At 33.8% G+C, this 21859-nt stretch overlaps 1 protein-coding gene across 9 annotated transcripts in view; it reads right to left on the reverse strand.

Annotated features, from left to right (window-relative positions):
* Positions 1 to 7528: 7528 nt before the first annotated feature.
* Positions 7529 to 21859, reverse strand: part of ROBO2 (roundabout guidance receptor 2) — a 648114-nt gene continuing 633783 nt past the window's right edge. For 4 of the 9 annotated variants that reach the window (XM_077118711.1, XM_077118709.1, XM_077118714.1 and 1 more), the window contains 3 exons: positions 15284 to 15556; positions 13427 to 13627; positions 7530 to 12061 (listed from right to left, as the gene is read on the reverse strand). In XM_077118711.1, coding sequence (XP_076974826.1) covers positions 12060 to 12061; positions 13427 to 13627; positions 15284 to 15556 — 476 coding nt within the window. In that variant the 3' untranslated portion in view covers positions 7530 to 12059. Of the gene's footprint in view, positions 12062 to 13426; positions 13628 to 15283; positions 15557 to 21859 lie in introns of all 9 variants that reach the window. The other 5 variants (XM_077118715.1, XM_077118718.1, XM_077118717.1 and 2 more) reach the window with 3 other exon arrangements.

Below are 21859 nucleotides of genomic sequence, written 5' to 3' on the forward strand. Positions count from 1 at the left end.
TCATATCTCCACGGAAACAACCTAATCAAAACGTTCCACCCAACAGTAGGTCCGCCCCCACAAGATCGGATTAGAAGAGCATGGCTTTTCTGGGGTACATAACAGTTTCAAGCCAGCACTTGTAGTAAACAAGAAAACAAGATAACTGAGATAATAACAATGACATCTGTTAATAAGACTGTAACTGTGACTGAGAAGCTGTTGTATTAAGCAAAACTGGAGTGCGTGTTGTTGACATAAAACTCATCACAGCACGTGCAATTCATCAAGATTTAAATGGAGAATCTTATATTAACTCCTTCAATTGATCAGTTGTTGCCTTTATTGTTGGTAAGTTGGGCAAATTCTGGTGGGCCCACTGGGATGAAATGTACATCCTAAAGCATAAACTGAGTTTTCTTAGAGACGACTTTTTCTGTGGGAGACCCTTGCAGGAAATATTTTTAGCTTAAGGACAATACCTTCCATGTAATGAGGTATCCAAGTATTTGCTAAAAGCTTTAGATCATCATCCAAGGAAATTTTCATACTTTACTTAAATAAAACTTTAAATATTATAAAATTTAAAGATCTTTGAATAAAAAATACTGTATTTGCTCTCTAAATATTTATTACTTAAGTGGTTTGACCTCTGCAGGTAAGAATAAAAATATTGACCAACTGCCTACACATTTACACCACCAATAAAATTGCCTTGGCTAAGGTGATATTTACTGTGACTTCAATCCTCAGCTCTTATAAAGGATTCATTTATTTTTTTAATGATCTATTAAGAAAATAATCCTCTGACTTTTGCAAAGCTGTGGTTGAAGACGATGTTTCCATTTAATCCAGAATTTATACATGAAATATCCTGGTAAATTTATTCCTTGCTTGCAATTTTAGCAGTAAATATGTTTCTCTCTTCATAGGAATATCCTATTTACTTAGGCAGAAAAAAGTAAAGTGACATATTATAATGTTGTTGTTTCTCCTCTTAGGTGAGTTTATTCCACCAACTCACTGTTCAGCAATCAATGCTGTGCTAGTTTGAAACTATTATGTACCCCAGAAAAGCCATTTTCTTTCAAATCTCATCCATTCTTTCAGGGCCAGACTTATTGCTTAGGGTGGGAAACTTTGATTAGATTGTTTATGTGGAGATTGAACCACTCAATTGTAGCTGTGACATTTTGATGAGAATCCATCTGTGGAAATGTGGCACACTCATTGTAAGTGTGACTCCACCCATTTAAAGTGGGTCTTGATTAGTTTACCGAAATCCTTCAAAAGGGGAAACATTTTGGAGTTGCTTCAGAGCCCACTCAGATACAGACAATTAGAAATGCTTGGAGTACTTGCAGAGATTACAGATACCTAGACATGGGCATTTGGAGAATCAGAGCCCAGCAGACACTGCCATGCGCCTTCAATGAGATGCTAAATAAACCAGAACCCAGAGTTTTTTCTCCCATGGAAGCTAAGTGAAGGCCCACAGATTCTTAGAGAGGAGGCCACAAGAATCAGAAGCTGGAAACAATGGGACCTGGAACAAGGACCAGTAGACACCAGCCTTCCCATGTGACAGATATTGGCTTTTCTAAAGTCAAGGTGTCTTTTTCTGGATGCCTTAGTTTGGACATTTTTATGGCCTTAGAATTGTGAACCTGTAATTTAATAAATTCCCATTATAAAAGTCAACCCATTTCTGGTATATTACATTTCTGGCAGCATTAACAAACTAAAACAAATGCTTAGTAGCTTCTAAAGACATTTTTATTACCATTTATTTTATTTCCACTACTAATTAGCTTATCCTGCAATATATTTAAATTTAAGTTCTTAGATAAGGTATTTAGTCAAATGAAATGGATGCTTTTACAAGAAGAGTCACAATACCATTCAACTTAGTGTGGTAAAATAATTTAGTAGGTGACAATATATTCAAATAAATCCAATATTTGGTCATTTAAGGCAGCCCCTCAATTCAATGTTGTGTTGGAAGCTGGCAGTTGCAAAAGGAGTATAGAATGTTGTGTGTTAGTGTTGCACATTTCTGATAATCACAATCTTTATTTAGCAACCCTCTCAAACTCAAATGGTTGTGAAAAATATATATACATATATGTCTTTGAGGGAAAATAATTTCTAATGGCACTAAATTTAAACGTGAAAAACGTGAAATCCCTTATGACAAGCTAAAACTGGAGAAAGATATCAAATAAGCAGATATGCCTGTTGAGTAGGTGTAGTTTAGGCCCAGGGAGCTGATCCAGCAAACCCATGTTCGTGTCTACATTGAATATTGCTCTGAAGTCTCATATCAAGTTAATTTCATCAGAAAATAGCATTGTGTGCAGTTCGTATGTGGGCGTGTAGCTGTGTATTACTAAATTAAAGTTTTTGTGCGTTTTTAAGCAACTGGGTCATTTCAGAAGAAGGGTTTGTAGGGAATACATGACTAATTATATTTTGTCATTTCATGGTTATCCATGCTTAGGCTTATGCTCTAATTCCTTTTCATGTTTCTAAGCTTTTTCGTGGTTGGTCTTTAATAAGAGATAGTCATTAGGGTGTGTCTCTATCTCATTGGGGTCCTAGATAAGGCAGGATGGGAGGGAGAAAAGATGGGAAGACCACGTTGGGCTCTCAGTTTCATTTTTCCTTATGAAATTTTATTGCACATCATTATCTTTATTTTCATTCTATTCTTTCCAGGAAATAGCTTTATTTGTTTGTGCTCTTTTTGTCCCCAGGCAGGTTATTGTTGCAAGATCTATTATCATTGTGTATTGCTCTTAATTTTCACTAATAAAGTTCCTTCTTGCACTGGCATGGAGCTGCTCTGGTTTGGCTCTACTGCATTCAACTGCACATGTGTAGAAAGCCACTCTGATTCATCTGGGATTGTGTTCATCATAATTGGTCTCATTCTTCTTTTGTCTGGTATTTCCTGTTGTTTCCATGCAAATTGCATACATTCTAACTTGGGCCTATGTCACACTCTAATACAATTATGATATTTAGTTTGCAGATTTAGGCTTGTGTAACATTATTTCGAATCTTACTGCATGTCTGGCAAGTTTGGTTACATAGAATTTGGGGACGGAATTGTTTTTTTCCCATTTAGAAAAGCACAAATGCCTTTTTGAGGATAAAGTTGTCCTTGTCTCCCCAGAATGGTAGGAAAGAGGCATACTAAGTAGGCTTATAGACTCTGAGTCCGTACTCCTTCACACCGCCACTGAGTCTAAGCCTACTTAGTCTATCTTTCTCTGTTCCTTTCACTCTTTGAATATTGTATCTCTGATCCATTATTGTCTTCTAAACATTTTATACTACTGACTATTCAACACACCATTTGCTATACTGTGGCTCAGTACTTTTGCGCAGGGAAAGCAAAGCCTTCATTCAAATCTTTTGTCTGGGAGGAATACAGATGATCCATCTGGGACACCTGTGTGACCCCTGTAGTCTTTGTTAGGTGCCCCTTTTCCATAAGTCATTGGAACACTCTGTGTGGATTCATCATGTCTTGGATTCCATCAAATTGGAAATGCTGATTCATTATACAGCAGCTAGCTGCAGGTAGTGACTGTATCTTGTCTGCTTGTACCCCTCCAGGTTGGCTTCTTTCAATCCTTCCCACTCAAGGCTAAACTCAATCCCTGTTATCACTGAAATGTCACCTCATCTTGTTAACTGTCAGTGCTCTTCCCAGCTGAGAACTCCCAATGCTTCTTTTTACAATAGTTCAATCCTGTATGGTTTGACTTACTTTGTACTTCTAATATTATGTTCACTTTATGCCTTATACTATCGCAACTGTACTATAATGAGACCATGTCTCTTTCCACGTTGCGCCAAGCACAATACTATATATTCAATATATGGTCATTCATTTTAGATCAATATTTGTAATTCAAACAACAAAATATCCATCCCTATATGTGCTTGTGTGTTTGTGTGCATACATGAGTATATTTGTCTAGGTGAAATAGAGATTTTCTGAAATGTAATTAAGTCTGGAATGCCTGAGTTGATCTCAATTACCTTTGATAGGTGCCTCATTTCCATACCCCACTGTCATGACTGTAACATTGTGAGTGTATTCACCTTATTTTGGATTGTACTGAATTGAAAGCTACATATAGAAAACTAGAAAGAATAAAATTTAGAAAGAAGTAATGGCACAGAGATATATAGTGAATTGGATATAAATATATCTGGAATATACATGCATATATATGTATATATGGAATATATACACGTATTTCCTAATACCTTTAGTGCCTACCTAATACATTTTAAGTATTTTCATTTTTATATGGATTATTCTTAGATTATATCTAAAATATCTTTCCACTTGAATTTCAATAATAAAGTCTTTATCATCCTTATCGACTGCAGTTTTTATGAGAATATACTATTCAATGATTTTAATAAGAATTAGATGATGTTGTACATTTAACACACATATTTCTTTAAAGTTATACTTCGTTGTCATATGTATATGGGTGTTTGTGTTATACACTGTAAGTATACTTATAGTATAAAATATACTCTAAAATAGAATTAAGTATAAAATATAAAAATTAAAGTATAAAATAAAATTAAGTATGAAAATAAAATGAAATAAAAAAAATTAAGATGCCAGGGAAATACAAGGATAAATGAGCATAACCAACATGAACAAAAACAGGGATTTAATCCTTGGTGGATAGTTATTTGGTCAGGAAATGCACATTTTTAAAAATTGTTTAATCTTTCTTAAGTTGAATGTTCATTCTCCTCATGTGTTTTTTTTTTTCAGGCTGCTTCCATCTGCATGTTCCATCTTTTTTATTGGAATAATCATTATTCATAGGCACCTACTTTCAAATCACGTGTTGGGGCATTTTAATTTACTGATGACATAAATCTACCATCATTCAAAATTAATCAAGTAGATTTAAATTCTTACTTCCCCTATTACACTTTAATTTCCCTTATAAGATTAACATCTTTTGCATGTCTTGCCAATGAAAATTCATGTAATCCTCCATCTTCTCTTTTCTTTATTTGTCTATGACTGAATATACTGATTTCCATCACTATTAATTAGCTATATTTCAAATTCCACTGGAACTTGGTTCTATATGATCTTACTGAGAAATTATGGGCCATCACCCCTACAATTTTGTGTTTCACCTGGTATTATTTCTAGCAAAGTTCCACTTTAAATAGAAACTAGCAATAATAAGGCAGTATTCTTAAAAAATGAGCAAATTCCTTTTGTGAGAGTTGGAAGCTGTTTCTGTAGAGTAACAATGAAGAATTAGTTTTTGCTTAATTATTTAGAAAATTTTGGTACACAAAAGAGCTGTGGACAGGTTGAAGAACATGACGCTATCATATTTGTTACTGAAGTGCCAAGCATTGATCTCAATTGAGTATTTGAAACATTGTCAGAAATGGGAAGGATATATGCAATTTCTCACTGCACTTTTTGTTTGTTTCCATCTCCTCTGCAGAATACTTTGAATGCATCAGCAAGACATGACATGTAATACTTTCGGGGCCACTAACGCAGAACCTAGAGGCTGAATGAGGTGTGATAGTTCCTAGAGATTCTTTCTGAAAGTGGGTTTCACATAGTATTAGTCTCATAAGACATCCCAGGACCAAGAAGTTTGTATTGTATAATATTTGAAAAATTTGAAAAGGAATAAAGTGCTAAAGAAACTTCTTTATATATTCAGCCATGGAGTTCTCATGCCTTTCTTCTTCTTTTTTTTAAAAATACCTATTACAATTCTATAGACTATTTTGAGAAAGACTAAAATTATAGATAATACAATAGGAATGAATGGGGTGTGAATGAAGTTAATGCAGATTTTATTGCTTGGGAATGTTTTTGAAACCTTGTTTATTAGCTCTTATGCAATAGCTTAAAACATTCATCAAAAATATACTGTCCTAGATAGAAATCAGAGGAAGATATAACAGAAAATGTTAATCTATTCATGAAGAAAAAGGCTATTTCTGTTTTAACCACTCAGTCTATTTAGTAGCACATTGTCACAATACATACTTGCAAAGACAATCAACAAACAAAAGGATTATCATTCAGAAACAAATGCTTCAGAAATGGAGTCTAGAAAAAGGAGAGGGTTAGAGGTTGTATTGATCAAGGCATTTTCTAGGGAAAAGGCTTCTCTGGACTAAGAGTTACTCTGGCCTGCAAATTCCTTACCATTATATTGACCTGAATCTATAGTCACTATACTAGAACCACAAAAATACCTTTCCATGATTACCATGATATCTGATTATATAGGGTGTTTTTTCTTGTAACTTGACAGCTACATGGAAGAAATATATATGTTGACTAGAAGATGCAAAGCCAAATCTCCTTGATTGTTTGTTATAGATTAAACACACAGCCATTCAATTGCCTTGCATCTATCTTGAGAGCCTTGATAGCATTGCAACACTCTTGTGTGTGAAATTCTTTCTCTGAGCTAAGGAAGCTGAAGGCTAAAAGGGACGCTTCTAATTTCAGCTAGGTAAAACAGTCCTTGAAACTTTCAGGAGATGGCACATTATTCTTCCCTCCTAGCAAGCCTACTTATTTGCTTTTTCTTTTGAATACTTGCTACTTGGCTTTCTGTTACTGCAGATTTTTTCCACATCTCTGCTATGAAATGGAGTTTAGCATGAACTCTGCTGATCACTGCTGTGGAAAAGATAAAATACATTTTCACAAATTGAGGACATTAAATATTATTTCTCATTTAAATGCTTTCTTGCAACATTGATACATCTTTCCCTAGCTAATGTATTATATTCAAGAGAGCATAATTCATTGTTTTAATAAACTCCTCGATAACTTTGCACTCCTGTTATTTGTAGGCTATTCTACCATACATACAAATTCAATAAAACAATTATTATTTTGTAATTGTTCTACCATTTATCATATTGTTAATTGATATATTCTTTACCACATATATTAATATTGTCATGGTATTATCTTAATGCAATAGCATGTGTAATTGCTCTAAAGTATTTTAATTTTCAAATTATTAATCTAAATGTAATGCAACTGAAAAGTATTGTCCGTTTAATATGCATTTAAAAAATATTTTTAGGCTAACATTTCAGTATTACATAATTTTCTTTCTTATTTTTTGAACTATAATTTTCTATCTTTTTGCTTTTGTGGAAAGAATCTAACCTTGGAATTGTACTTGGAAAGGAAAAAGAATGAATATTTATGAAGTATGATAAGATCGTACATTTTCCTTTTTTACTCAGTCTTTGACATAACTTTTCAATATATATCATCTTAAAAGATATTTATAATTCACTTCTATAAAACAATTGGAGGTTGAATGAGGCATGACATTTTCTAGGAGAGTCTTTCTGAAGGTGGGTTTCACTTAGTATTAGTCTGGTGTAAAACAATTAAGGAATAGCTTTTCTTCCAATTTTCATGCTTATTTATATTTATAAAATAGTTTATTAAGTCATTTCCTAGATAGGCTTATATGTTACATCCATATAAGATTCTTTCTTGATGTAGGGAGGCAGTAGATATGGGAAGTAGTGCTAACAGAGGCACATCTACAATCCCAAATGCTTGTTACATTCTATATCATTGTCTTTTAGTCATTGCTACAAGCCAATGCTAATTTCTATTCATCACTGTTCAACCCATAACTGAATGAGATAATGAGGTTATGCATTTGGTCACAAAATATTGATGTAAAGTTTTAAAAATGATAAAATGGTCAATTATCGGTTGTCTACAAGAAAGTTTTTTTACATAAATGGCTTTTTTACAAATTTGAAATGTGAATATATTTTATTTTTCCCCAGTGAGTACACAATACACAATTCTTTGACAATATTATTAACCAATTTTATGCCAATTTCTTTGCTGATCAAACACCATCAAATGAAACATTAAGATTTTGGATGCTGTTTGGTGACTAAAGCAAATTACAGTAATAAAAAAAATCATTCTATAAACAAAGTATAAAAGTCTACCCACAGCCACAAAATCCCATATCTTGCAACACTGTGAAGTCACAATAAATGATTATGATTAATATGAGATTAAAGAAATTAGTAAATTGAATTTCATTTTAAAAAGTATGGTGTTTCATTTGAAGTACACATTAGAGAGAAGCAATAGGGAAAGGCATGTTGCTTTTCACCAATTCCTTTTCATGTAATTCTATAAACACAATATACAGAAATAAATGAACAAATTAGTGATGTTATGGTTCTGCATATATTTAACACTGACACACAATTACTTTGCAATGAAAAAGATAAACCACAATTTAGGGCTCCTTGAAATGACTATAATTATATTGTCAATGGACAATTATATAAATTTATTTTTAATAAAAATTGGGAGGTGTTCCACAAAAGCACATGCAAACTTTCAGCTCAAATTCCATTGAAAATATAGTTAAGTACTTAGAGCATTGAACTATGACAGAGAACACCATTCAATTTGTTTTGCTGTACAAAACAAGTAAACTTGCAATTATTTTATTTCATTTTTGTTGTATATACCTTAAATGTTGTTCTTGGTTTTCCCTTGTTGTCCCTTGAACTGAATTCAAACTCTGTGAAGGAATCAGTTGGGATTTTTCATACCCCTTTCTATCTCAACTTACTTTTAAAATGGTATGGGTACCATTAATAAAACAGATATAAAAATGCTCTTTCATGAATTACAACAGAAGTACCACACAAATGCAAGGCGTTGATTATAGGGTGGTATATTGGAAAAATACACCCTAATGCAAACCTTGGACTATAGTTCATAGTACAATTTTAATATTTGTTCAATTGTAACAAAGATAACCACAATAATTATGCAAAGTGTTGAAAATAGGGTGGGTATATGAGGACACTATATTTTTTACATGGTTTTTTTGTAAACCTACAATTTCTCTAATTAAAAGAAAAATGATATGGAAAAGATTTGGAGAAGAGGTAGGATGACTTTGCCTGCATACACTCCAGCATACCTGAACTTTGCTACTGATACAGCTATTTACTCCTTGGAGATTTTGCACATTATGAATGGAGCTGGCTGATGCAGAAATGACTATACAGCAGTGTTACCTGTGAGTGCAAGACAAGATTGCATCCTTTCTCAGATTTCCCTCTGGCAGCTTATGCAGACGAAGGAGCTCAGTGAATTTTCAATCACATTCATTTAATCAGCTACAAAATGAAAAATTGCAGTGGCTTGCATACATGTTCATATTCTTCTGTTGACAATCTGACTGATTTTTTATGTATACCAAGTTGACTGAGACTTTTGATTTTTGATAGCATTCCTGAATTCATTTGGTTAGTGACAGCATCTTGCATTGTGTCTATGAGAACACGTTCTGTGTGTAAGATTTGCCTGGCCAATTGATTTAGATGCCAGATTTAATAGGGAATATGAACTATTCTAAAAGAATATTTCAAGTAACTATAAGGTCTGCACTGACATGATCTAACTACAAAAGTTAACTTTTATGAACTGAAGACAATCAAGAATGCAAAGATACTTTGTCCTACATTAGACCGCAAGTCACCGGCATATACATATTCTATTTTATCACTTATCAAGAGACAAAGGCTATGTATAATATGTGTAATGAACTTAAGTTTCACTAAATTGAGATACATAAAAAGAAAATACAAATAAACAAAACTTCTTAGGAATTTTTCTATTTTAAATAGAAGCAGGTATTAAACAGGGAACTGCATAAATAAAAATTTAAGTTCCTCACATCTTACAGTTGTGAACAAGTGTATATTCATTCTTTGCAGAAACTTTTCTTTCCCAGTTTTCTTTGTTCTAGAGAAATCAAACTGCATTAAAATTCAGGCACTGATGGTAGAAAGTTGGTGGAGGGTTGATTAAGTGTGTCTCAGACTTCTTGATGCAAATGTTCCAAGAAATGATCATAGTGATGAACACACAACTAAGTGATGATACTGTGAGCCACTGGTTGCACACCATGTGTGCAATATATGTGCATGAACATTTCTCAATAAAAATATTCAAAAATAAAATTAAAAAATGAAAAAGTGTATCTCAGACTTCTTTTTCTCTTCATTGAAGAAGCAAACTAACTACATGGCACCTAAGAGGGGTGACAGCCCAGAAAAAATAACATTATTCTACTTGTGCCTGTTCTGATGCAGTCTTAGGGAATAAAGATGGAAGCACATTTAAATATGCCATACCTTTGTTATAACAACATGACATATAATTGGTGACTGAGCCCATAATGCAGGGAGTATGAATTGCCATTCTAAGAGGTCACCTATCATTTAGAAGTGATGCTAATCACTACACTGGGATATTTTTCAAAGTACCAACTACTGAGCACATCATAGGAAAGACAGGAGAAAGTATAGACAGATAGAATTTTAAATTATTTAGGTAGTAGTACATGGGAAAATGTCACAAGTGGGAATTTCAGGAAGATTCTCTACTTGATTGACTATACATGTACAGTAGCTAACATACGTTTCAAAATCATATATTTTTTGACCATACATGATTGATGTTCAGGAACTTCTTGTTCTCAAAGTCGAGAAAACAAATGAGGCAGGACACTGTTATTAATGTCCACTTACAAGGTTTGGTTTTATTTAAAAAGTGTATAAACATGCATTTTTTCCTTTTTAGTTTTTTCTTTTCAATTTACTCATTCAAAAGGGGTCAAAGATATTTTAGTCGGTAGCCAATTTCTGAGAATGTACCATAAAATATTTATTCCAATAAATCTACTGACTGTGAATGGAACATACTCTGAGCACTGCTTTTTAAGCACTTACAATTTGGTTATACATTTGGTGGCATAAACTTCACTTTGCAATCAAATAAAACACAAAATTATATATAGACTGCATTATGTTTAAAAAGTCATGAATTTCAGTGATGCAGCTCTATCCTCTAGTGTGTACTGTACATGTATTAGAAGATGAAACATGATATTGCAATTGAGTTTAGATTTGGAAGCAGCCTGAGTATGTCCTAATAACAAAACGCCTCTTTAATTATTTGGTAGATATTCTAGAGTTCAGTTTGTTTGTTTCCTTGGGGAACTTCATATTTTATTTTGATTTAAGAATTGGAAAGATTGAATATGGTAATTCAGAAAATGCTTTTTTTTAAAACTGTAATATAAATACAGCTCTTGTGAAATACCTTAATTTCTTCTGCTTGCAATAATTCACAGATGGGTCAATTACAATGAAAAAGTTAATCTAAATATAACTTCAGCTTTTTTTTTTTTAGCAAGTTTAGTACATCTTTGCTACTTGTATATTTTAATGCATATTAAACCTTAAGACTTAAATGTCCTTCTTTTGACCCTCACTTTTTTTTCAATAGTAAAAGCCATCTTTCTGCTTTTTTATTGACTTAGTCACTGATGTTCAAAAGAATACTTCGCCAGTGCCACTGTTCCTTTGTCTTTCCTACTTCTACAGCCCAACTGAAGCCATCCAACATGATTGGTTACATCCAACATTATCCAAGCTAGCTTACAGTACAAAACTCCCTTCACATTCAGTCTTTTTCTTCATGTCATGAGGAGTAGAGATTTGTGCTTATCACCAAATAAAATTGCAGTGCAAAATTTAAACATAAAAGTTACACAATTAAAGGATAATATATGGCACCACAGCCTATTAATTCACATATAGTACAACAGACCAATAAGAACAGACAATAATATGAACAGAGCTAAAAAGAGTGAGCTTGCATAGCAATGCACAAAAGAAATTATATACAGAGGAAAATCCTTTTCTTCCTGGAGGGCGATTTTTTTCTTTCTTTTTTATATACTCCTGACAAGAAAGAGTTAAGGTGGGTGGTGTACTTAAGAGAACACAAGTAAAATATCTGTGGGATATGTGTGGCTGTGTGTCTTTACATTGCATTTACAGTTCTTTTAATAGTACATAAATAAAGAAATTGTTCATTGCACTCTTTAGTGTCATCACTTCCATGAGTTCAGACCTGATGGTCCATCAGAGCAGCTTTGCATGTCTCTTCTCTGTTACTCTATAAAGACATTAAAAAAAAAAAAATTCAGAACTAAGTTTGAATTAAGTATTCTTCCATCCCGACCACTATGACAAAAATACAAGGCAACCAGATAAGGACACTAAATAGATTTTGAGTATGATTTTAAGAAATTTTACTTGTATACATGGGAAGGGAAAGAAAAAGAAATGCTTTAAATTTGGAGATTTAAAACCCCAAAAGTGTTACATTTGTAACTTCTTACAAGTCTATAGTTACATTAAAATAAAAAGTCAGAGAAAAATTCAAGCAGCCATAATTAAATTCAAAATTATAGACTTGGCTGAATAATAGTCAGATTAGCAACAGGCAACAGTAATGATTATTCACATTAATAAAAATCTTTAGAGTTCTGAAAGGATTTTCATTTTTCATTATCTTACGGGATCCCCAAAACATGTCTGTGGCATGAAGATAATAGAAGTGCTTTTCTATTTTTTGGTATGGGCAGGCAGCGGGACTCGAACCTGGGTCTTGGGCATGGCAGGCGAGAACTCTGCCTGCTGAGCCACCATGGCCTGCCAAGAAATGCTATTTTTCAGATGAGAAAACATAGACTTTAGGAAGATATTGACTCACACATATTAAATAACCAGTAAATGGTTGCAAAGATTAGAACCCAGGATTTTTCAGCAGTATCGTTAAACAGAATTTCAACTGAATTCAAAGAAACAGTTGAAAATATCTAGTCAATATGATTCTGACACTGCAGAGCAGAGTTGATAAATTTCCTGATGAAAGTAATTGGAGGAGTTGAATGCTGTTTGTGTGCCATTCCTATCTTTCTCTAGTAATGCGTATTTCTATTTAGACAACATATTAGTTTATTAACTACAAATGTCAATTAAGTGTTCAAAAAGAGAAATGGTATTTCTAAGAAACATTAATAGCAATCAAAATATCATGGATGAACTAAAACCAAAGATTGACTCTTCAAGGTTGCCCCTCCCAAATAAATAAATAAATAGGAATTGGAGAATGAAAATTCTTAGAGGGACTTTAAAACTATCTAAAGGCCAATACGTTTCTCTGACTTCATTGTGCCAAATTAAAAAGGCAAAGAAAACTATAGACAATATTTGAATTTAAATGTCCTAAATATTAGGACAAATTGTCTCTATTAAAACAAAATTTATATGATATAAACAGAATTTGTAGTAGCAGAAATATCTATTTGATTGATTGCTGTAAAAAACCTTGTTCAAAATCAGAATTGATTTTTTTTCTCATAGTGATCATGTTTTCTTTTATTCTGGCATGTATTTTTTTATTATCACGGCAATATTATTAACCCAATATTCTTTCTGGGTCACCATAGTCTTTTAAGTAACCTAAAGCACTTACATAATTCACCTGTAAACTGTCCTTGACTATTTGAACCCATATATCCTATGTCAAGAAGGTCGCTGGCGTTGCGCTGGTGGCCTCCTCTCAACACCTCGGCTTTCCTAGGTCCAGTGGATCCTTTTGAAGAAGCTGTTCCTGAGGAGCTGTGACCCCCTGGAGATGGGAAACTGGGCTTGCTATAGGGCACAACGGCCTCCTCTGAAAAAGAAGCGCAACACAAAAGGTTTAGTTGAACAGCTGACAGCCAAGCACAAACGTAGCTCTTAAAGCTGGGAATGGGCTCTTTTACTAGTCCTCTCTTTAATAAAATTACAAGCACGGGGTTTAATAATGCCCAGATAGTAAAGGAATTTCCAGATGGAAGCAACATTTCCTACAAGAGGGACTGAGGCAGGATTAAATTAAAAGAGATCTTGGGATAAGTATGCAATGCCATGTGTTATTTACAAAATTTAAATTCCTTACACAAGAGGACCACATACAATGAATCATAGTTTGCTTAACAAAAGCATACTGGAGAATAAGTTTTGAAGTTCAATAAAACTCCAATTTAGTGTAACCATTAAGATGGAAGGAACATGGCTTTTGCTTTAATTTATATTCTGGCAACATTTTCTCAATCAATTTAGATAAAAAATCATAATGGTTAATTAAATAAGCTTCTTGGGATAGAAATACATTATTTCAAAATTGTGAATTTCCTTTAAATAAAACAAGAAATCACACATTTAATAAGAAATGGGTCTATATTTCCTATATATCTCTCTACAAATAACTCATGGTATATATTACTTAATAATTACTTAGTAGTTTTAAACAACTCTCTCTTTCCCTCTTTCTGTGTTTTTCTGTCTTTCTAAGCACAGGACTACAATTATAGTGATTAGATGACAAGCAATGCTGACTGAATTTATCTCTCTCTCCTTAGTCGGTCTGTATGACAAGAATCACACAGCTTTCTCTCACAGCCTGGATTATTTTTTAAACAATAGTGTAATCTTCCTAAATGTTCCACTAAACCTAGATGTTAAAATTGCCATCTTTGGCCCTTGCACAAACTATATTTTCCAAAACCTTGAGGACCAAATTGTTGACAAAATATAATTATTGAAAATCCAAATGAATAAGGAAATACTTTCAAAAGTGTTTCATTGTTGTTGTGTTTTTAATACTCAATAAATCCTGACTGGAGAAGAGATGTTCTAGAAAATTCATTCCTAAAACAGGCTCACTATCCCCACCACAAAAAAAAAAAAAAGCCAATCACAAACCATGAAATTTATTATGTTATATTTGCAGGTAGCTCGATTTATAAACAAGAACAGTTCCCACTGAAGTGGTGATAATCAAATAAATTTAATCAGTTGCAGAAAGAACAAGGACCAGTTCAACCTTTTCTGATATGAGGATTCTAGAATTAGGTATTTATTTGCTCACCTATTTGACTGAAGTGAGTTTTCCTTTCTAATGACTGCTTTACTTCAGTCAAAATGAACAAACTGGTTGAAGGCAGAGATTAGCTCACACTAAAGATGAAACTGAGTGGTCTTAAATTTATTCAACATAAACATTTACAAGCAAAAAAAATCAAATTGTCTCCCAAACAAGGTAGATGAAGCTTGCAGGTGTTTCAGGCTTAAAGACCCTACAAAGAAGTTAACTTGAGAAACAAAAACCACTAGACTAAGCCTTAGGGCAAGTGCTGTGCAGCTCTGCCGAGGAATTCCAACTTCACCGAGCCATTAAAGCCAAATTAATTTGAAAATCCCTTAAGCAACTGCCATTTTAAAATACCTGGTAGGAAAAAAAAAAAAGGTAAAAGTCCACACTTTCTTGGGACTGTGCAGAACACACCTGATCCAACAACTTGTTTGTGTGGGGTTTTCCGAATATCTTCTTGGCGTTCTGTGGAGTTTATCCATTCTTGGGTTTGTCGCTGCCACTCTAGGGAGGTTTTAGCTGGACAATCCAATGAGCTCTTTGTGTCTTCTAAGTTGGGTGCCTGTTGTTTCTCCAGAGAGCTTCCTTTTCTCTCTGTTGAGTTTTCCACGTTACCAGCATGCTGGCTCGAGCCTATTTGCTGCCTTAAACCCTGACCTGGTGGGGGATCTGGTGGTGGTGGAAGATCTAAAAATTTTGAATAATGTTTAGAATGGACTAAAATTTAATGAAGAAATACAGTTGAAGCAACCCATGCAAAAGAAATTTGGGCAAAATTAAAGTCACTTATTGATATTCAAAATGCATGTCTTTGATCCATTTGCTGTATTTTGACCACAGTGTCTTTGAAATAAAATTAGCTGGGTTTATCCACCTCTTACATGTGGAAAGTGTTTTCAATTGCACACTGAGGCTAATGTTCAAGGAATAAAGGGCAGTTTACAATTTCTCCACATTTAAACCAGTGCCCACCCTCCTCCCCAATGCGGAAATAGCGTGACACAAAAAAGATCTAGAAATTCTAGCAGCTGTGCAAATAAAAGGCCCTGGGAAGAACGAAAGCCCTCCTGCCAATCTCTATAGAAAATGTCGCCCTCGGGAAATTAAGAACTATATGCCGTATCATATGCAGCATATGATTTTGCCTTTACCCATGTATTGGCACATTTAGCAACAAACGGTTAAGCTAACATTTATTAAATACAATTAACATTCTGTCTGACAACCAATTCCAGCTGTTCATTTCATGAGTTCGCTAATGATTTACAACTAATATAATATAATCTTCCAAAGTATTAATTTTAATAAGTAATAACTACTGTTCAGAATATAGACTGAATATGTTTCATGCTGCTAGAATAGACAATGCATCATGGAAATCTGAGATGTAATAGAATAGATAATTTTTCAACAAAGCCCTTTAAATATCAAATCTGTAAAATATTAAAAGTTCCAGTATTTAGCTAATTTTTCACTTTCCTTTTCTAGCTCTTCGATCTTGATACATTTATATTTTGAATGACCTTAACTGTGAAATCACAGCTCATTCTTTCACCTTCAAGTGTTATATTACTTCTGAAAATTACTTTGTTGAAAATTGTTCTGCTTATTTTGAATTCTTCTAAACATTCTTTTGTATCTTAATTTTTCTAATTTTTCTTGCATGCCACTGCAAATTTCTTTGTTCATTAAATATAATCTTCATATTTATTTCATTAATGGCAGATATTGTATATTATGTAGGTGAATATTTCCCATGCCATTTTGCAAATGTGTTCTTTTATTTCTAACAATATTCTAATAATGTTTGTGAAATTTAAAAGGGAAAAGTATACATTTCTTCTTTACAAAAAATACCTTCTTTAAGAAAGGCTGAGATGCTCCCTTCAAAGGATTTCTGAAGAAGTTTTATACTGTCTCTAATTTACAAGCAAATGGATATTGTCCTTCATTGAACTGATAATGATTGTCACCTGAGCATCTGCTCCCAGAGTCCCTAAGCTGAAGGACCAATTCCTGTTCCTAGGTAAGTCTTTTCACTAGATTATAAATTACTAATTATTAAAGAGGACAAGGTCTCTGCCCAGGGGAATAAAGTTACTGTGGAATATTTCTTCCAAAATGAAGAGCTAATACAATATTGAGATATCTATCAAATACTTCACCAGCGATTTTCTTCGCATTCAAAGTTGATATCCTTCAGTATGTATTATTATAAATACAAATTGATTATTTTATTAGTATTTGAGTTATTAGACTTAGACTGCCAGTGAGGGAAATTATTGTATTCATTTCCAAATAGCACAATTTACCATTGATTTTTGTTTTCCATCAAAGCAGGTTGATTTTTAAAATGACAAAAACGGCATCTGCTTATGCCAGCTAAAATTCTAACTACTATTTAATTTGATCTGAAATTATACGACCACATAATTAATATTCTTGTAGTTTATGTCTTCTAAGAAGAAAGAACATACATATTGAAGCAAACAAATTGGAAAAGAAAGAGATGGGACTAAGAATGGTTGTGGAAAAACCAAAAGTATATAATCAAATCTGTTTACTTAAATTAAATTCATTATTCATTTCTATGTTGATCATTTCAACTAAATCAATGCACAAAGCAGTCTTTTACTGGCCTACTGAGGATATGCTTTTGTGAGGCATATAATAGTCCAGTGAGATACATGCATTTATTATTCTCATTTTTTCAGGTAAGAAAAAGGAGGCAAAAGAGATTGAATATCTCCATCCTGGATCTCTCTTCTCATGAACTACAGACTCATATAACCAAATCTATACTGGACAATTCCAATCAGATGTTTATAAAGCATCTCCAAATTTCATATACTACAAATGAGCTCCAGATATTCCTCTCCAAAGTCTGCTTCTTCTGTAGTGTTCCTAATCTCAATTAGAGGTAATTCCATTCTACTTGTTGACTAACATTTTGGAATAATCTTTGACTTCCATGCTCTACAGACTATCAGTTTCATCAGTAAATCCTATTAGCTTTAGCTCCAACCTTTACCCAGAATCCAGCCTTTATCATCATTTCCAGAGATTCTACCTTGGAATAAACCACCATCAACTAGTCCCAACATTACACTACAATTTCCTAACTGGTTTCTCTGCTTCCACTGAGAGCAAAAGCAATGCACTATAGTACCTTAAAAGTCTTACAAACACTGTCCAAGACTACAAGACTACAAGTCTCATTTCATATACTAGTACCCACTTTGCTGGTCTCTCTGCTCTCCACTCCAGTCACACTGCTTCCCTTGCTTTTCATCAAATAAGCCTCAGACTTCCATTTGCTTTTCTCATTTCCTGGAATATTCTTTCTTCAGATATCAGCATTGCCACTTTCCTTATATTCTGCCAGTCTTTTCTCAAATGCCAATTTCCTGGTGAGGGCTTCTCTGACTACCTGTTAAAAAGCGGACACTTCCTCCTCGCTCCATATTCTTCAACTTCCTCCCCTATGTTTTCTTGCCCATGCTACTTACCATCATCTTATGTATATTTACTTTTAATTATGTATTCATGTTGGTCTTTATCTTCTTCCACAAGAATGCAAATTCCAAGAAGGCAGGGAATTTTGCCTGCTTGGTTCACACTGCTTATCAAGTTATATGTACAATAAATATTTGAATGAATAGATTAATGAATAAAAAACTCAAATGCTAGTATGTGACAGAGTTGAGAAAGAGCCCCTTCTCTGAATAGGATGCTAGGAACTAGGGCAGGAAAAAGGCAGGCTAAAAGGAGATGATCTAGGGAAGAAGGTTTCATGAGTAGAGAACTACTACTTCTGCCTTCCCTGTTCAGTACGGGTGAATATATTAGCTTCAAGGGTATTCTTTGGTTTATTATGCCAACTGATAGATGATCTGGTTTGAGTAATGCCTACTTCGGGAAGGCTTTGCACAAAGGAGAAGAGAGCTATCTAATGTGCATGGAGTTTTTTGAACATCTTTTCTGGCAGAGATTGGTGATTCCCACCAATTCTATTTTCTCTCATTGGATACAAAGGAAGATTGTTTTCCCGTCAAGCAGCTGGTTTGATGTCACGTGGCTGAGTTCTGGCCAATGTTATAGGAGCAAAAGTGATATGTGCCACTTGCAGACCTGATCATAGAAACTTCTGACGCATGTTCTCTCCTAGCCACACACAGAGGGACTAGGTCCCAGTCTGAAAATGATGATCTTTTCATTGGAGAAGTTTATATGTTTGCATTTCTATCCAGAGAAGAGCCACCTAACCTTTATCGGACATTGTTCCAATAAGAATCCAAACCAAACAAAACAAAACAAAATTACTATTGTGCTGAGCCACCAAGAGTTGGAGGTGGTTTGTTTTTGCAACTAGTGACAATTACCCTGATTAATATACTCATAAAAATACTATTGTAAAATTTATAATGAAAAAGCTTTCATGTGAATTGCCCATACACTAAATGCTACTAAACAGCAATCTCCCCAAAATGAGTAATTTGACTTTACATACAAATGTAATGAAATTTTTCCTGATGCATGAATTCATACAATGAAAATGCTATTAGTTGTAAAATGACAAAAGCCTTAGGGAAAATCTCTGTACAGTGTCATCCAAAATAAATATCTTTGTATCCTGATTAAAATATACTTGGATCAAATGCTTGGAAGACATGTGAGCTGAAGTTTCCTTTGCAATATCATTACTTCTAGAATTTATCTACTAACACATGTTCCATACCACTCTTGGAATGCTGATAAATTTGAAAACGCAGGGAATTATTTTTTAGAAAGATAAGCAATATATTGATCATGTAACTGAACTAGGAGGTAGTTTGCTTTACTCAGGGAGCTGTTTTGAATCTGTTACGCACTCCAGAAAAACCAAGTTCTTTAATTCTCATTCAATATTGCTAGGTGGGATCTTTTTTATTGTTTCCATGGATATGGACCCACCTAATCGTGTGTGGTAACTTTTGATTAGATCTTTTCCATGGAGACGTGTCTCCAACCATTCAGGGTTGGGTGGCTTACTAGAGCCCTTTAAAAGGGAACCATTTTGGAAAAGCTTCAGAACCAACAAATTCCACATAGTCAGAGACCGTTGGAGATACGAGAAGAAAACACCCATGGGAAGCAATTGAAGCAGCCCAGAAAAAAGTTTGCAGAAGTCACTATGTGCCTTTCCAGATGAGAAAGAAACCTGAATGTCATCAGCCTTCTTGAGCCAAGGCATTTTTTCCTGGGTGCCTTAGTTTGGACATTTTTATAGCCTTGCCTGATTTGAACATTTTCACAGCCTTAGAACTGTAAACTTGCATCATAATAAATTCCCATGTTTAAAAGCTATTCTATTTCTGGTATATTGCATTCAGGCAACTTACAAACTAAAACAACCAGACATTTTGAAAAAAAGACTGCAAGGAAAGTATATTCTAGGAAGAAAGAAGACAGCTCTCCATTTTGTTGATCTATATATTTTCCACATATTTTAAATAGGTATTTCAAACTTTTCTGAAAAGCCACAGAAAAACATGTACTTGGATTTTATTCTCTTTCTGAGACATTCAGGGAAGGGAAATTGTACACAAATTTAATATTTAGATGTATAACTAGCACATCATTGAGAGTAGGTTTTTTCTTTTTTCTTTAAGAGAGAGAGAGAATAAGATCAACACTACAGATTGTTTTAAGAACTACTGTAGGCTTCAGAATATCTCAGGCCAGAAGTTAGAAGTGAGCATTTTTGCTTCCTACTGAATATGCAGTTATAAAGAACCCAAGAAACTCTATAGTGCCCTTACCTTCTTATTCCATATAAACACTTCCCAGTGAAAAAAAGTAGGACAGAAAGGCAAGTAAACTTAAAAACTTTCTGAACAAGTTAATTTTGTGTCTTCTTAGTGTTAGACGATGAGAAAAGAAAGCACAAAGATGGCCACCAGACAGAGACCCCACATCGATAAGGAATAAATGCTTTCTTTCTGTCTTTTTTTTTTTCCACAACTATACCTCATTCCATGTTATTATGATAATTCTAAGAGACTGAGATGAGTCGCAAGGACTAGGTCATGGCTTCTCAAAACAAGAAGCACATTAGATTCACCTGTGGGGCTTTCAAACAGACCTACAACTGGGTTCCATTCCAAAACAAATAAATCAGAAACTCCAAGGTACATTTTAAGAGTCATCTGGATGATCCTAAAATACAGAGGGTCTAGGTTCATGCTTTTGATGTTTAATGGAACTATCTCAGGACAAAGTTCATGTGCCTGTATGGGGAAGTTCTGAGAAGTAGGAAAAGATATGGATCTGACAATATACTAGGCCTTTAAATATATTACCTTAAATAGGCCTTAGAAAAAACTTCGGAGTAAGTATTTTATTCCTATTTAAAAGACTAGCACTCTGTAGGCTCATAAACAATTCATTATTGAATAAGGATGTCTTTAATTAAAATTGTATTCCCTGAAACTAGCAATGTTTAAGCAAATATTCAAAGATCAGATACTATAAACAGATTGGACTAGATCAACAAACTATGGCCCATAGGCCAAATAAGACCTGCCACCTATTTTGTAAATGAAGTTTTATTGGAAATCAACAATACCCATTCATTGACTTACAATGACCTACAATGAATGACCTATATTTTGTGCTACAATGACAAGAGTTGAATAATGTAACAGAATTTGTAATGTCTGCAAACCCCAAACTATTTAATCTCTAGATGATCACAGGTTTCCTGCTCTGAAATTCATGAAACTAAAAAAATTACTAAATTGCTAAATCAATTGAAAGTCTTTCCCAAAAGTGAAATTTAATCTAAGACATCTTAGTTCAACATAAGTGCTCCACATGATGGCAAATGTACATGTTGCCTATGTATTCATTCATTATCATAAAGTGGGACATTCACTGAAAAATATTAGTGGAAAATACCAGAATGGCAGAAAAACCCAAACTGAAAAGTGGTGTGGCTATAATTCTTGG

Source organism: Tamandua tetradactyla, chromosome 10 (genome assembly GCF_023851605.1).
Source record: "Tamandua tetradactyla isolate mTamTet1 chromosome 10, mTamTet1.pri, whole genome shotgun sequence".
Lineage (NCBI taxonomy): Eukaryota > Metazoa > Chordata > Mammalia > Pilosa > Myrmecophagidae > Tamandua > Tamandua tetradactyla.